At 48.7% G+C, this 15,779-nt stretch overlaps 1 protein-coding gene across 1 annotated transcript; it reads right to left on the bottom strand.

Annotated features, from left to right (window-relative positions):
- Positions 1–14,295: 14,295 nt before the first annotated feature.
- On the bottom strand, positions 14,296–15,399 carry LOC131211391 (pheromone-binding protein-related protein 6-like). Its single transcript, XM_058204831.1, has 4 exons — positions 15,328–15,399; positions 14,908–15,157; positions 14,733–14,808; positions 14,296–14,651 (listed from the first exon to the last, which is right to left on the bottom strand). Exons 2-4 carry the CDS (start codon positions 15,028–15,030, stop codon positions 14,377–14,379), a joined length of 474 nt encoding a protein of 157 aa, XP_058060814.1. The 5' UTR covers positions 15,031–15,157; positions 15,328–15,399; the 3' UTR covers positions 14,296–14,376.
- Positions 15,400–15,779: the final 380 nt, after the last annotated feature.

Genomic DNA, 15,779 nt, shown 5'->3' with positions numbered 1-15,779 from the left:
TTGTGGCGCTTTTTGCGTACCCTCGGCCCGACCCGAAGACGACTGCGATTTCTCTGGCCATCCTGCACCGGGGGCATCGGTGCTGAAAATTGTGTTTACTCATCCTAAATGGTACACTTGTTCCTGGTTGTCGCCAACCGGCACTGCCTCTCTCGTGTCCCATTTTCGTCCTTAACGACGGCGGCGCCGGTGACCCCAGACTTCCTTTGCCGTGGTTTGCGGCGGACGAAATGGAACAACCGGCATCGCGAGGCGCGCCTTGGACGTCGCTTATTTCGTATTTCACTCCCCGTTTTCGGCGACAACAGCTGATGATACACTTGTCCCTGCTGTGTCGGCGAGAAGGAATCGGCACAGACACACCCAGCCAAAGCACACGAAAAAGCGCTACAACATATTGCTACAATAAATTCAGATTGTAGTTTCCGACTTTCCGGCGTTGCCGCGCCATTTACGAGTTGGCCAACACAACAAGGGCTCCGAGGGCCCTCTCACCCGCGCTCGCTCCCTTACCGAGGCGAGGCGTTAAAATATACGCCAACAACTCTTCGCGCCAGCCAAAGACCCGCGCAAAACGGAAGTGGCACCGAGTGCCGCGCGGGTTCGGGCATCGTTTGTTTCAAATCCTTCGCCGGATTCACCGGCTTCCGAGGCTGCACACGATTGTTTTCTGGGCGCCAGACAGTGCAGCAGTTTCGTAGTTTTAAAACAACACCTCCGCCAACGGGGCATTAAGAAAGCGCAGAAAGAGTTACTGGCTACATTCAGGATTGTTTAACTTTTTGCCACCGTGATTTCTTTCGGCAAGAGTCATGTTGTTGCTGCTTCGCTGAAAACACGTTCGCTGATAGTACACGCGGCAGTATTGGAGCCAGCATTACGTAACTGCGGTGCTTTTCGGAGCATTATGTCTCCGGTATTGATGTACGGTGAAGGGTTTTTTTTGTGGAATCTAAAGAATGACTTCAATTGTCATAAAGTGTAACACCCATTGGGACCGCAAGGATCACCCTCTTTTGAGCGAACAAGTTCAAGATTGGACTGAAAGGTAATAAATTTTGTTCCCAGAAAAACGTTATCCACCAGGACTGCCAGTCCCGTTTCTCTCGGAGGTCCCATTTCCACACCGGTGGTCCGGGTTTGATCCATTGCAGACAAATCATTTTCCGTTGGCCAACACAAAGTTATGTGTTTGTCTTTGCCCGGTCCTTACAGTTTTTGGAGGCCTTACGAAATGGATGGAAATGAGTTTCGCAGGAAAGTGAAACGAAATGATGTCAATGTCTTCACCGGGCTCCTCAAGGTAGCGAGGTGGCTCGCACCGGAACCACGACCCGAAACAGCAAAACTTTTCCACTTGAATACCAAATCAGCAGCAGCGGGTGCGCCCGGTTTGCGCGAATGAATCCCAAATTGGGTCCCGCTGCAAGAAAAGGGATGAAAACTTTCAATTTTCCACCACCAGCAGCACCATAATGGAGCGAGATCGCCGGGAATGGTTATTTGAGCGCCGCCGCCACGCCGCCGTGCGTTCTGTGGCGGAACGCTCAGGTTTCTCCGTAATTCCACGTTGAGCCACTGGCGGGTGCGGGTGCGTGGGAAGATAAAATGGGCGCCTTCGCGACTAAAACATTCTTTCAAGAAACGCAGCCAAAACTTACCGCTCAATATTTGCGCACCGTCGTGTAGTTTGTCCCGCGATGAGCGTTTTATGTTGCGTCGCTGTTGAATGGGTAAAAAATGTTGAATAGTCTCTCGCAGCGTCGGTTTCGGTTTGGGTTTTCTCCGCGGTGGGGTGGCCTTTTTCACAGGCCGAGCACCGAGGTCTTAACCTTTCTTTCGTTTCGTTTGCAGCCTTCGCTAATGACTGCTGCTGCTGGTGGTGCCGGTGCAGAGGCACTTGGGAAGCTGTGTGACTGTAGTGGTGGTAAGACACCATTCGAAAGTGCGGTTCTGGTACTTGTTCTCGGCCACCGTGGAAACCTTCAACCGCAGCCAAGGGGGAGGGACAGGCGTTATGTAGCGTTGAAGTGGCAAACAACTAGCTCCTTTAAAGCACATTTGAACCGAGATTTGAACTAGCTAAAGATAGCACCCAACGTAATGCACCAATTTTTAGAATGTAATCCCGGGCCAGTCGTGGAATAAATCTTGCAGGATGCAGGTCTGGAAAACCTACATCTTTTGCATTCCGTCGCCAAAAGTCGCCAGCCCACTCTCTTCGAAAGGCAGACTCCGCGAAGCCACCAACACCACGAACCCCAAGCATTAAAACATTGCCACTAGAATGGTGCCACCAGCGAGTGTTGTTGGGAGGGCAAACAAAAAAAGACTCGGTTTATTTACACGGTTTTCCCTCTAACGCTCTCGCTCTCTCTCTCTTTCTCCCATTCACACACAAACACACAGGACAAACTTTTATGGCTTTTCTTCGTGGCTATTCTCCGGCGGAGCTAAGATCGAGCAAGAGGCCAGCAACCCAGCGGCGCAACACCAACACACCGAGCAGCGCAACAGGGAAACAGGCTCAGCGGGCAGCAGCTATTTAGGGCACGAGGTGGGCCCGGTGTCTTTCACCTTCTCCACCCGTCGATCGTTGAATCCGCGACAGCGTGGCACGATCACGATCGAGAAGCCATTTTGCACGGCAACAACCGAACTCGCCTTTTCTGTCGATCCCCGGGCCCGGAACGAGATCACTTTAAAGCGGACACTTCGTTGACCCTCCGTAACCCGGCTCAATCAAATTAGCTTCAACTCGCACAATAACATCACAACATCACGAACAGACCTCGGCACACGGCCACGGCCGGAGCTCCGGAGAAATGCGCATGCAAACGCACTTTTAATTCGATATCCGTCGAAACGCTAATCAACAACACGGATCGCTGGTGGTCTCTCGCTCTCACTCACTCACAACAATCAAACTGAATTCGATCAAAAACGTTCACTTCAATATTTCAGTAACACACCGCGACTCCCGCTTCGCTACGCGACCAGCCCGAAACTCTCAAAACTCAAAACTGATCTCTCCGCGATCGCGACCGTGCACACGCTCACATTCTGCCGGCTACGTCGTCGTCCGTGGTGGTGTGCGTACGTTGCGTCTGGAGAAAACTTGTTTGGCCACTTTTTGCTCCGGTTCCGATCGAGAAGAAGTCCGAAGACGGAGCGCAAAGAAGAAGCCAGAGGATGATGACATTTCATGCGCCGCAGAGGAGAGCGCTCAGGAACCGAGAGAGTGAGAGAGAGAGAGAGAGAGTCGGAGCATAAGCATAAGCACCGCACACGCACACAGATACGCAACGATCGTACCTGTGCCATAATGTCAGCATATTCAAACAGCTGTTGACGGTGATCGTAGCTTTTTATAGCAAACCAACTTTTGCAAACGTCAGAAAGTAGTTGTTCTAAACTAACTGGAGGCTTCACTAACGCGCGGATCGGCACGTAATTAACGCGGTCTGAGTACTTCGAGTACTGATCGAACTTTATTCAAACTTTTAACCGGTTAAAAAAAAGAACCGTATCTCACGGCGGTTAATCGTCCTCTGCCGGTGCCGATCGCGCGCGTCCCCGTCTCCCTCGGTTGAGCACTCGCCCTGGCACGGGCGAGTGCGAGCCGCCGGCTCTCTTCGCCGCGCCGCAAGCGACAGCGAGCTGTCACTTGCGTCGCCGGCGTCGGCCGTTGCGAAAGAATATTCGCAACAGTAGTGAATAAGTCAAGTCGTGCCGATTCCGTGCAAATAGCCGGCAAGTTGTCGTAGCCATAAGCATAAGCCAGGTCTTAAATAGGGCGGTAATTTATCCCGGAACTAATTTCATGTGGCAACAAGCGCTCCGGACAGTGGGCCGCTCAACAAGCTGCGCGTTTTGTTAAATCTTTCGAAAAACAACATCGCCATTGCCAGGCCCTCTCTCGAGAAAATCTTCGCTGCGTGGGAATTCAATTACTTCACGGCGAAGGAAAAACAGCGTAACGAAGCGGCATTAGGGCGGGCACTAAATGGAACGAGCAGAGAGTAATGGCAACCTTTGCCATTCGACAACTAACGAAAGGAGAAAATTAATTTACTTTATCAAGTCAAACGACGGTGCTGGAGGGCCCCCTAAATTCATTTGGCGGTGGAAGAGCGCAAAGATAGCCCAGGCCCAAGAGGCGCAGGGGTTTGTGTTTTTGTCCTTTAAGGCGCTTGACCCGAGGCGACCCGAGCGCGACAAGACGAACGGCCGGCGGAGGCACGATCAAGATATCACACGGAAGGACCCGCCAAGGCCACGGCTCGACGGCGCCTGTTTAGCCATATGGTTCCGGGATCCGGCCTGATCCGGCCTGTTTCGAGCCCTTTTTCGCGTTGCCTTTCCCGTAATGATTTGGCCGTTTTTTCCTCCGCCCTTCTTCTCGCCGGTTTCCCGGTGGTCGGTGCTTCAGTTCGCGCGCAAAACAGATTTCCACTTCATTTACCATGATTAATGAGGATATGCCGCCGGTTCGTCCGGTGACGGGCGGACGGACCGGCGGATGGACGGAGAAATTGTCATTACGCAAATGAAAAATTTCCCAACCGGGCCCCGGTTCCATCGATGAAAATTAAAACCCGTTTTTCATCAGGTGCAAATGGGTCTGGGAGACACTGGCACTCGATGGTTGGTCGGAAAAAATCTTCTCCGACGGGATTTATTATCACTTTGGGGTAATTAAATTACCACGGAATTGGTTTATGGTTGCGCGGTGCAATGCCGCGGTAGCCGGGGTTAAAGTGTAGTGGAAGAACCTTCCCGGGGATATTCTTACATTGGGCAACCGTCTTCTCGGTTTCTTCGTATAAAATGGGCTGGCAATAAATGAACGATGGTTAAACTTTAGCGCCAGGTATTGTACGGCTTTTAAACCCGTTTCGAGACGTTGTCTCCGTCTCCGGCGAGGTGCACAGTTTCCACTGGCCTGACACTCTCGCCGGGAGCTATTAGTTTGGCGATGTCTAACTTATTACTGTACCCCACACTAATCCATATTCATCCCCGCTTCGCTCTCATAAACTGGCGGCATTATGTCGCCGGCATAAATGCAACCTGGCAGGCCGGCCAGCAGCTAGTGGGGAATGTTAAGCTAGAACAAATAGAACTTCAGAATACATAATAAGTATGCAGATGAGAGAGTACGCTCAAGCAGCCGGGAAACTTCCCGGCCCGGGGTATCTGCTTCTTAGTTATTCATCTGCGTCTCCCTTTACGATGCCAACACAAAGGGTTCTCGGCGAACGGTACGGCGCTAGGACGCGCTTGCCGGTTCCGGCGCGCGTCGAGTAGGCTCGAGAACTTCCGTTGGCCCCGGCTCAGCAACGGTCGCTCGGGCCCGAGTGAAGGCTTAAAACAGAAGTGTCAACAATTTTCTCGTCGGGACCGGCGCTCCGGCACGCATCCTTGGTGTCCCCGGGTCTGCCCGGGCGTGTTGGGTCAGCCCGGAAGCGGACAGCTCCTTAAGATGGTGCAAGCCCTCGTCAAACTTTGCCGCCTAATGATGATGGAATGTCCGATGCTCGAGATGGGGCCGAAGACAATGGCCCTGGCCGGTCCCTGGCACGGGCGGCCTGGTATTATCAAAAACTTACTTTTGCTTACATAAACAGGACGTGAGCCGGGATTTCATTTTTCCCGCCCCGGCCACGATTGACGACGGAAGCCGTGGAAGGGATTAAACTAAGTACACTACACTGAAGTGCGTTCAGCCGAGCAGAGCCGCGCCCGGTAGCCTTCATCTTGGTACTAATGCGTTTTTCCTCGTCTTTCTCTCGTGCCTTCGCTTAAGTAATGTAATTCCGGCCGTACCTTTACCGTGAACCTTTCACGCGGCGCGTTAGAACCTCGGGAGCAATTAGCAGCAAATGTGGTGACTCGTTCGGCGGCACACGGTCTTGACTCTGCACTTTGAGATAGCGATAAAAAGCGGCACCTAATGACTGTGGAGGCACACGCCCGCTTCGGTGGCTAGGCTGCAACACCTCGCGAAGGCAGTTAAACGGCTGGAATTACGATTTGGTGAGCTCAACTCGTACTGCGACGGAAGCTGATAATCATACAGAGCGACGCACTGACTACTGAAGAAGAAACACTTACGGATGATTCGCAAAGAATATAAATTTAATTTAATAGAACGGAGGCTGTACATTTGTTCGAAGATATAATAATGTAGTCCAAGTCTTTAAGTGACCGTCTGTCTTCCTTTCTTGAGAATTGCAGAATAAGTTGCTTAAGTTTGTGTTCATTTATAGGGCAGCTGTTGCCGTTAACATTCTACTCTTTTTCTAACACATGGACTGAAAAATCTCGGGCTGAGCACATTGATGTCGCTAGAATTATTGCATTCACTACTTTTTCAGGTAGTACTAAGCTTTAATAGGAACAGAATAAAAAATTTCAATTTCATGATTTCATGATTAATTTTGTGAGCTATTGTGCTAAGAGTTTTATCACTACTTTTATCATTTTTAAAACATTATATTAAAAACAATTGCATGATTAACTGTTACATTTCTTCTCGATTTGAAATTGGTTATTGGTTTGGTTTTTTAAGATGTGCGTGGAGTAATATTCATAGCATCAGAAGTGAAATATCAACAACAGTGAATATAATATATAACGGTTACAAATTTCGCACGAATGAGTAGGTCACTGTTTTTTTCTTAGGCCCGGTACTTTCCAGCTCATGTGTTATGCTCTATGCTTACACCAGTTATTTCCATGTTAAAGCTCAACACATCGATGCGCTTAACTGCTTTATTGAGCTACTCCGTCGAACCCTGTGACAGCAGCGAGCTCGCTAGTAAGTTGTATAGTTTCCTTGACACATTACAACATAATCTTGGCAGCGTCGTGTACATTTTTCAATATATCATTTTGCTTAACGCTCCTCTTCTAACGGCTCGCTCATGCTGTGCTTTGTTTGAGCATTACCCTACCGCTCGGGTCGCCACTGTATCGAGAAACGATAAATTCGGTGAATTCAATTAGGTCACAGTATTTTATGACAGTTTCTGCGATAAGCTCACCCTCGGGCGACGTGTAGCGTCGTGCACAGGAAACCGAAAACTGTTCAGCTCAGCTGTTTCTTGCCGAAGCTGCGTACGTGTGAGACGGTCTGGTTCTATAATCAGCCGCGTTCAGCGTGAAACTTTCGCCGTTTCTTCGTCCCGGTCCCGCTGTACAAGCCAGTGGCCAAACTTCCACCACTCACGGGGCTATTGATGTCTTAAAATCCGGGCGCATCGGAAGCCAACGGTAAAACAACGCCAGCAAAGCGCCTCCGAACTACCCTGCCACTGCATATGGTGAAGGATAAATAGAAAAACGCGGCACGGCTCCGTCCACTGGTGCCCTGGCCCGAAAGCACTTCCCACGTAAAACTTTGGTCCTGCCATTCGCCGGAATTCACTGTTGGCCGGAAGCACGTTGGCGCCAAAAATATTGATACCCTCTGATGATGGCAATGATCGCCCTACGGATGACGATGGTACAGGACGTCAGATGCGAGCGACAGAGCCGGTTGCGAATTTTCCCGGAAGGAAGCAGCAAAGGCAGAGATAAAACTTAATAAATTACCTTCACACCCGGCGGTAGTTGAGCGACGCCACCGCCACCGGCGGTGGCAACTAAAAAACAGGCATCTCCTTGGACACGAGAGCTGAGCCGCACTGAAGCCCCGGCAGCCGGGTTGGGCCGCGTGGAACAAAAAAAGCCGGATATCTGTCCAGCAAGAGTTTGGAGCTTTGGAGGCCAGCAGGAGGCAAAACCGGCCATAAGAACCACCGAGCAAGATGTTGCCCACCGGCGGGCACCCGTTGGCTGGAAAATGGGGAAAAATTGGAAAACTAAAATGGTATTCGCTTGGAATCGTTTTGCTGTTTCCCTTTGATTCCACCCGGGTTCCGGTGTGGTCATACTTTTTGCTTTCCTAAGCCACGGCTCATGATTGCTTCTCCACGTCCGGTCACGTCGGTCCGAGACGATAAAGCCGCAATAGACAGCACGGGAACCACGGGGCGCGATTGATATGCGAAATTTCTCCACTCCAAGCGTAAGACGATCCAGGACGAATCCTCTAACCGAACCAACGACAGAAGCCACCTCAGCTTCGGCATACATAACGGGGCTCGAAATGATTGATGAAGTGAAGATTTGGCGCGATTATGAGGTTTTCCTCGCAGCGCCGACGTGCAGAATGCACGGCACCTTGCAGTTGCAGACGAAAAAACCGTATGACGTGTCCGCGGGAATGATAAACAAACTTTTCCATGGTGTTCAAAGTATTACCAGAGTGCAAATAAATGATAAAGTTCTGTAGAAGTGACTTTTCCAAACATTTCAATTGTTCCTTTGGATTCAACAACATTTTCTCACCGATGTCTTATCAATAGCAATGCCTGATTTCGTAATCAATAAACAACTGTATTTAAAGTGTTGTAATGCATCCTTTTATGGTAGAGCTATATTCTATTGGTCGATGGTGATCGAGCAAGGGCATCGTTCCATTTTACATTTAAAAGCTCTTATGATTATTGATGATTCAAATAAGGGAAATGTGATGTGATCATTTCATAGGGGTCCGGAACAGTCAATGCTGATGTCAATGCTGTCATTTCCAGTTCCAACCAAGCGCGGTGTTGAGTGTAAATGATGGTTTATCCACCTTAACGAAGGGGAACGGAGAGGCTAAGCGTCGACATTGATTTACTAGCTTATAAAAACACAAATTACAATTCGCTGCCAGCCCGTCAATCACTTAATCTGATATAATCTGCATTTCCACATAGAATCTTATCCTTCCATCTGTCGTATATTGGCGCTGTCGATTGGCAACATGTGGCAAACGGCGATGATAATAGGAGGAAAAATGGGAATATATGGCTATGGAGTGCTTTGCGTACACAGAAAACCAATCTAGGAAGTACTTAGATCAACTGAATTGGTTTTTTACAGTATTGTTCAAATGTGACAAGCACCATCAACGAATGAGCTTTGTTTTCCTAACCGAACATCTATTTTCATATGCGCAAGAAACCGTGAACTCCGTTTGTGTTGCTCGAGTTCAGAGCAGCAAAACCCAGATGCCAGAAAAAGCGCAAACGTAACCGCGGAGGGCAGACAAAAAAACATTGACTTTACCTTTGCTTTACTTTGAGCAGTGCCGAAAAAAATTATCTCTCGAAGAGTTGGCAGCTTAATTTCTTCAATTTCTTTTTATTTTACCCTCCGACGGTTACTTTCGTTGAACCGCAGGTTACACGGCTCACGAAAATCTCCTTCGGATGGTGCCGAGCATTGTGAGACCCTTTAACAGTGTCTAAAAGTTTTAATTACTTTTCTGCTCCCAGGCTGGTTATTGACAGATCCTGTGACATGTGACTGGAGAAGCTACGAACCGGGCTACGAATATGTAAAGTACTGAAAATTTGGAAGAAAATGGAAGAAAAAATTTCGACAAAGCCGTACAGGACTTCCCAAAGCGGATATAAACATTCGTCTGTCTTCCGGCGTGGCCACCAAGAAACCGATTTCGATTGGATTTAAGGAACGTGAGTGCTGGAACCGAAGTTATCACAAAAAATATTTTGTGAATCGCTACTTTTACTTCATCATAACGGGCCCTTTTGTGCATTCGTCTTTGATGGAGCTGTTCAACCTGGGGGGCGATCCCACTCACCTTGATGGAAGTTTTCGGTCCGGATAAAGACTCAATACGCTTTGCAGAAAGGCAAAAGATTAAACGTCAAACTCCGCTATAAGTAAACCTGTCTTCCAACTGCTTTTTGACTGTTTGTCAGCGGCCCTCATTTTTCAACGACCGGGCTGCTGTTGGCGACGAACGAATTCTAATTTACGATACGCGGTACAGCAATTTATCCGTTCATTTGTCCTGTTGAATGATGAATACGCCTCGCTGGGATGGAAAGTGTCGCACCGAGAAATGTCCTGTTTTTTGCTATTATTATTTTCGGTTCTGCCTTTTAATCCACTGCCGTACCTTCGTTCGGCGGTGTCAAATAATGTTGCTGCCCAAAATTCTTGACAACCCAAAAATAAATACAATTCTCACTGCGGTTAGGGCGCAATGGAGGCAAATGATGGCAAGTCCCTGGACTGGGTCACCCCAGCGCCCGGCAATCCGGGCGACCTACGTAAACATTAAGCAAACTTTTAATGAGTTTCTTTGGAACGCGCATAAGGGCATAGCGGCACTCAACCGGCCAGTCGGCGACCCAAACGGTGGCGGGGACGATCTTCGGGAACAATTGATTTTACGATACAGTTTCCACCGCCCATTTGGATACTCGAAGGATTCGCCCAAACTGTGGGCACAGGGCAGTAATGATCGGACCGGCGGTCTACGGGTTGTGGTCAGGACCCATTTTAGGTGGATGGAAGGTTAGGCGACAATCAATTAAATTTTTGGGTTTCCGTTTTCGCTGGGGTATTCGGGACCGTGAACGCTTAAAAGGATGCAAAACAATTTTCTTCGGCCTTTTTCTTAGTATCAAACTTTTGGTGCAAATTTTGGTGACTGCGGACTACTCAGCGATGACCAACGTCCCGTGGAGTTTGCGCTTCGTTTGTCCATAAATTGTACGGGTCTTTGAATAGAAATGGTCTTCGAATCCGTTGCGTGGGTCCTTTGCTAAATGTCTTCATCGCACTCATATTTCTCGGCTCTCACCAGCATAATACAAACAGTTGTGATTAGACATCAGCGACAGCGAAAAGGGACGATAAATTTCAACGCTCGGTTGAATTTGTGGGCACGAAAGCATTGTCACAATGGGCACTGTCGAAAGCATTGTCTTATCGTGCCGGAGAGCCAAGTATCCTGCCATCGGACAGGGCCTGGCCGTTGTTGAGCCGTGGGATACGAAAACAAGACATCGGCGATTGTTGATCCTTTTTGATAGCATCAAACGAAAGATTAGAGAAAAATCGGGTGAAAAAAGAACAACACAAGACAGCAAACAAAAGGTGCACGAGCGAGCGAGATAGCACAAAGGGCAGGGAAAGCATACGGAAAGCGCAGATAAAGCGTCTTAGTCGTCGCTCGGCTAGTATTGGCGCCATTCTTGCCATTTCGCCATAAATAGAGTGGGAAAAAGATTTATGAGCTCTGATGCCCACCAAAGCCTAGTGGGCCCATCACGAACGGAGCAGAGTCCCGCTAAGCATGGGCGGTACTCGACATCCTTGGTCTTAAAAGGGTGTCAAACGATGCTGGCGAAAAACAAAAAGTTGTTTTTTCGTCCCAAACGGTTGCCAGGATCCCGTTGGGCGGGACAATTCGTGTTCTATTTGTTACTGAAGACGGAAACATAACACGACCCCGAGCAAGTGAACCGTGGTATCGCTCGTGACGGAACGCCAATTTTTCCAGCTCTCTGATGGCATATTGATTGAAATAAGCTGATTACACCGACAACACTGTCGCCGTCGGCAGAATGCGAAACCGAGCCACAAAGGACACAATTGTCAAACGGTGTAAAATTAGCTGAAACTCGAGTGGTATCTGCCACGGGCGGAGCTCCGGAGCGGTATCGTTACGCTAATCTTTTTATTACTCCTTTGGATCCCTTTTATTGTACACCGTTGAACCGTCGATCGGGATCAGTATTTATGCCCTCGTTATCGGTTGACGTTTTAAATTGCGGCCTAAAAGGCCTGAGTTTTGGTAGATATGTTTAGCTTAAATTGCGTTTCTTCATTTGCGTTTCTTCCGTGTGACCGATATGAGGCTGTCCTACGAACAACAAAACGCGATGAGCAGTAAATGCTACATATTGTTTTAAATGCGTTTTAACTTAATATAAGCGAAGCAGTTCAACACTTTTATTTCGAAGTAACGTAAATATTTAAACTGAAAAACGTAGAATGCAAGTTGGAAGTCAAGAGAATATTATTTTCGTACAACCTAGTAACCATTTCCAGACTTGCGTGCAAGAATTCGTGTCAATGGCAAAGAAAAATAAACTTTTCTCTTAACTGTCGACAGCGCCATCTATACCTACGGAAGGCTTCAACAAAAAGCTTGATTGAAGTGGAAGCTTTCTTTTTATAGCAAGTTAAAGCTCTTTTTTAAATTTTACTGTTGCTATTTTTTTGTAATTACTTTAAAATTATCATATCCAGAATTATAAACAGACCCGAAAACGATTGTTAAAGAATTCAACGAACAATAGCAATTTATTGCAATAAGAATCTTCGTAGCACAATGAAGATAATACATGAATTTCAAACATTCTGATGCTTGGTAAAACAAACAACCACGATTCCGTAACTAAATTTAATTGACCAACAGAACAAGAACAAGTTTAATTATTATTGGGTTTTTTATTCTGTTAGCCGTAACCAATGAACGTCACCATACTTTCGAATTAATCTAACTCTCATGAGCCGTTTCCGTTTCACGATTACTCTGTAATGGAAAGAGCACACCTTTTATTTATGCTTTAGTTCACGTAACGCCCATACGGCAGTGTGGTCATTATGTTAAATTTATAACTTCATAACTTAAACAACTTCAGCGTTGCGAAAGACTGTGCCGGTCGCCGATACGAATTGCATATTCCGGCGCTGGCGGCTTTACCGTGAGCAACGGCAACAGTATTAATGCTACTGCAATTCAACTCCGAATTCAACAATAATTCGTCCGTCGTAGATTCTTGTGATTCATTATCTAATAAACAACGGAGTTAGGAAAACCAGACTCCGCAAATGGTGGCACTGGGGCCTGCCAAATTGTAGCCTTGGCTTGCACCTTACATTAATGGCATTAATTGCATTCTGCAACGCTACTTGCAACAAACCACCAACATGCCCGTTCAGGTACGCTTTTTCGAACAAGGATTATTTTCTTTTAAAACGTCATAATGCTCCACACAGCTTTCTGGCAACAATAGCACCAACATTCAAAGCTCATTGTTTCATTGTTCAACAGTCACTTGCCAGTTTGGGTGCACTTTTCGCTGCCTGCCAAAGTTTGCGATTCCGAAAACCCGCCCGGGGTGGCCCGTTGCAGTACGGTTTCATTTGGGCCTCCCGATTCCCGTTTTTTTTTCAATTAGTCAAATGGATGCCACTCAGGACACGACCACGCCACCAGCGGCCCAGGGCATGCACGGGTAGTTGGTCGGGAGGTGCGTAAAACTTACGCTACGTCTCTTCATTTACATTTTAATTTGCTTGATTACGGCGATACTTTATCGGTGCGAAGTTTTGCTTTGCTGTTTTTGCGTTTTCTTTCGTGTTTCTCTTAATGTTTTCCTCTTCGGTTCGCTTTCCCCTCGGTGTTGGGCTTACTTTCTTTTAAATATGCTTTTTATGCCGTCCATCGCGCCCAAAACCCGGAGCCCACTCGCCGGCCAGCGGAGTGCCCGATTGACATTGTTATTGTTGTCTCGTTTTAACTTTTCGCGCGCCCAGGATCGGTGGGATAATTTTAAGTTTTTCCCGGACTCGAATTTTCCGAAGCCATCCATCCTTCCTGGCGGCAGGCGGCGCTCGGCCGTCGCACCGTCGTCGGGCAACTTTGATTAATGATGTTCCGAGTTCCGAGGCGCGGCACGACGCGGGACCACGGGTGGTGAGCTGTGGACAGGGGCTACTAGGCCCGGGGGCGGAATTGTGACGAGGATACGAGGCAGATATCGAGGGCGACGTAATTAGGCACTGATAATAAGTTTTAATTTCTTACGCGCCGCTCCGGGAGCCGGTGCCAGAGTTTTGGGTGAGAAAGTGGAGATTACTTTGGCCCTCCGAAGCGCGAAGTGGACAAACTTTCCAAGAGCAACGGATCGCCCGGAGCCACAGCCACAAACCCGTGGAAGCAATATCTTTTTATTGGCCGAATAAAATTTAAGCCACCGGCGGTCGGGTGGAGTTAACGATCGGAGGGCCTAATGTTTTACAATGTACTTTGGTGGGCATTTGGTGGTGCACTGATGGATAATGCGTGCCGATCAAAATCAATTACGAGTGCAGTATGCACTCTTCGGGTGCCTTTAATTACATTACACTTCAGTGAGCAATGGTTCACATAAATGGCTCTAAAAGTCCGCAAAATGATGCAGACCTCACATTGACTTGGAACTATTTGTGTTCTTCGAGCATCCCTATAACTAATGACTCAGACCACGAAAGGTATGATGCTCTTGGCTACGGTATTTGTCATAGTTGAAGAAGTGATTGAGGGAGATAAACATGGCGAAATAAAATCGAATAATAACACACAAGAGCATTTTTTTCTGCAACAGCCGTTGGACTTACTGACCCATGTATTCGACTGAAACTCTTTCGGATAATCCAGTGTCGTCCTTAACAAGCTTCGTCCCCGGCCGGGCACTACGGCAGGAAGTAGTGGACCGGGTCCTTGGCCTTCCAGCACTTATTGAGCCAGAACGCTTTCTCGCACGGAGTGTCGCCTTCCGGATAGAGGCAGCGCTTGAACCAGTTCAGGGTGATGAGATGTATCGACTCGGGCAGAAAATCCTGGAGCTTGACGTAGTGAAACTCGCCCTTATCGTTGACGACACCGGCCTGCCGGAACAGACAGTCCATGTAGCACTTGAGCCGGTTGTCCTCGTGGATGTCCTGGTCGCTGAACCGCTTGATGGCGTCTGTTGGAATTCAACGGCCGATAAAAGAGGACGAGGCCGATCAGCCGATCGCGATCACCGCCTGGAATTCCCACCGCTTACCTTCCGAGGCACCCGTCTCCGCCACGCAAGCATCGTGCATCGGTTTCATCTGCTCCAGCAGCTCCGGTGGCGGATACTGGACAACGAACAACGATAACGTAGCTTACAGTCCCGCCGCTCTCGTCGTCGTCGTCGTCGATACCTGGACGGCAAGGACAACTTTTAATCAACTTACATCGGCATCTCGCCTCGGTTCGTCGCCGTTTACGCGATGTTGGGCCGCGATCAGCGCTAGCGCCAGCGCCAGCAGTGGCCATCGCAACGGAGCCGGGAAAAGTTTTTCCCCACGGGCACCCATGGTCCACCTCGGTGGGCTCCCTGTTTTTTAATTTCCACCACCGGACAGTTGTGGGATGCTGAATTCCAGGCACGGAGCAGGGCGCAGGTCCGAAGATGCTTCGAATGGCAGCTGGGAGGACGAAGAGCTTTTTTAATAATTAAAAATGTTTAATTCCAAACACGGGAATGGGGTGCCTCAGAAGTGCCCGGACTGCAACACCAGGAACACAACCCTCGCCAACAACAAAAGGTGGCAAACCGGGTGCACTGCAGCGGGATCGACTAACTCGAAAGAGTTTTCATCAAAGGCGAGAACCTGTACTTCTGTCGCGCTGGTGAACCACTCGACGCAACGAGACTTTAATTGCACGCCACTGACGGGAAGAAAGGTTACTTTGTGATGACTTGTGTGCTGCCGGCCGCTCCCTATATAGCCGGTGGAGCATGAGAAGCCGAAAACACGCGGCCAGGCCGAGCGGGTTTCGCCAAGTTCACCACTCACGACTGCAGCGGATTTTCATCTGCTGGGGTCACCAGCGTGAGCTCGCAAAACGCGGGAAAACGCCACGATTAAGCGTCGTGCAAAATCGTACAAAAAGTAAGCCGCAGCCCACAATGGTCGCCCTCTCGGTGCCTGCGGGGGGAGGGCCACGAAAAGAAGAAAATTGTGAGGAAATCTTTTGATTGCCCCCCCCCCCCCCCCCCCCCCCCCCCTCCGGGAGGTTCTATTGCTTCGCGCGGCACACAAAACAGCAGTTACAGTGCAGT

The sequence above is a fragment of the Anopheles bellator genome, chromosome 2 (genome assembly GCF_943735745.2).
Source record: "Anopheles bellator chromosome 2, idAnoBellAS_SP24_06.2, whole genome shotgun sequence".
Classification (NCBI taxonomy): Eukaryota; Metazoa; Arthropoda; class Insecta; order Diptera; family Culicidae; genus Anopheles; species Anopheles bellator.
The sequence above is the reverse complement of the archived record's forward strand: the minus strand, read 5'-3'. Positions and strand labels throughout refer to the sequence as shown.

Excerpts from the sequence above, each read along its gene's own strand:
- LOC131211391 (XM_058204831.1), bottom strand. The coding sequence starts at position 15,030 with ATGGGTGCCCGTGGGGAAAAACTTTTCCCGGCTCCGTTGCGATGGCCA. Across the intron at positions 14,809-14,907 it reads AACCGAGGCGAGATGCCGAT|TATCCGCCACCGGAGCTGCT; the intron begins GTAAGTTGATTA and ends TTCGTTGTCCAG. Across the intron at positions 14,652-14,732 it reads GGAGACGGGTGCCTCGGAAG|ACGCCATCAAGCGGTTCAGC; the intron begins GTAAGCGGTGGG and ends GAATTCCAACAG.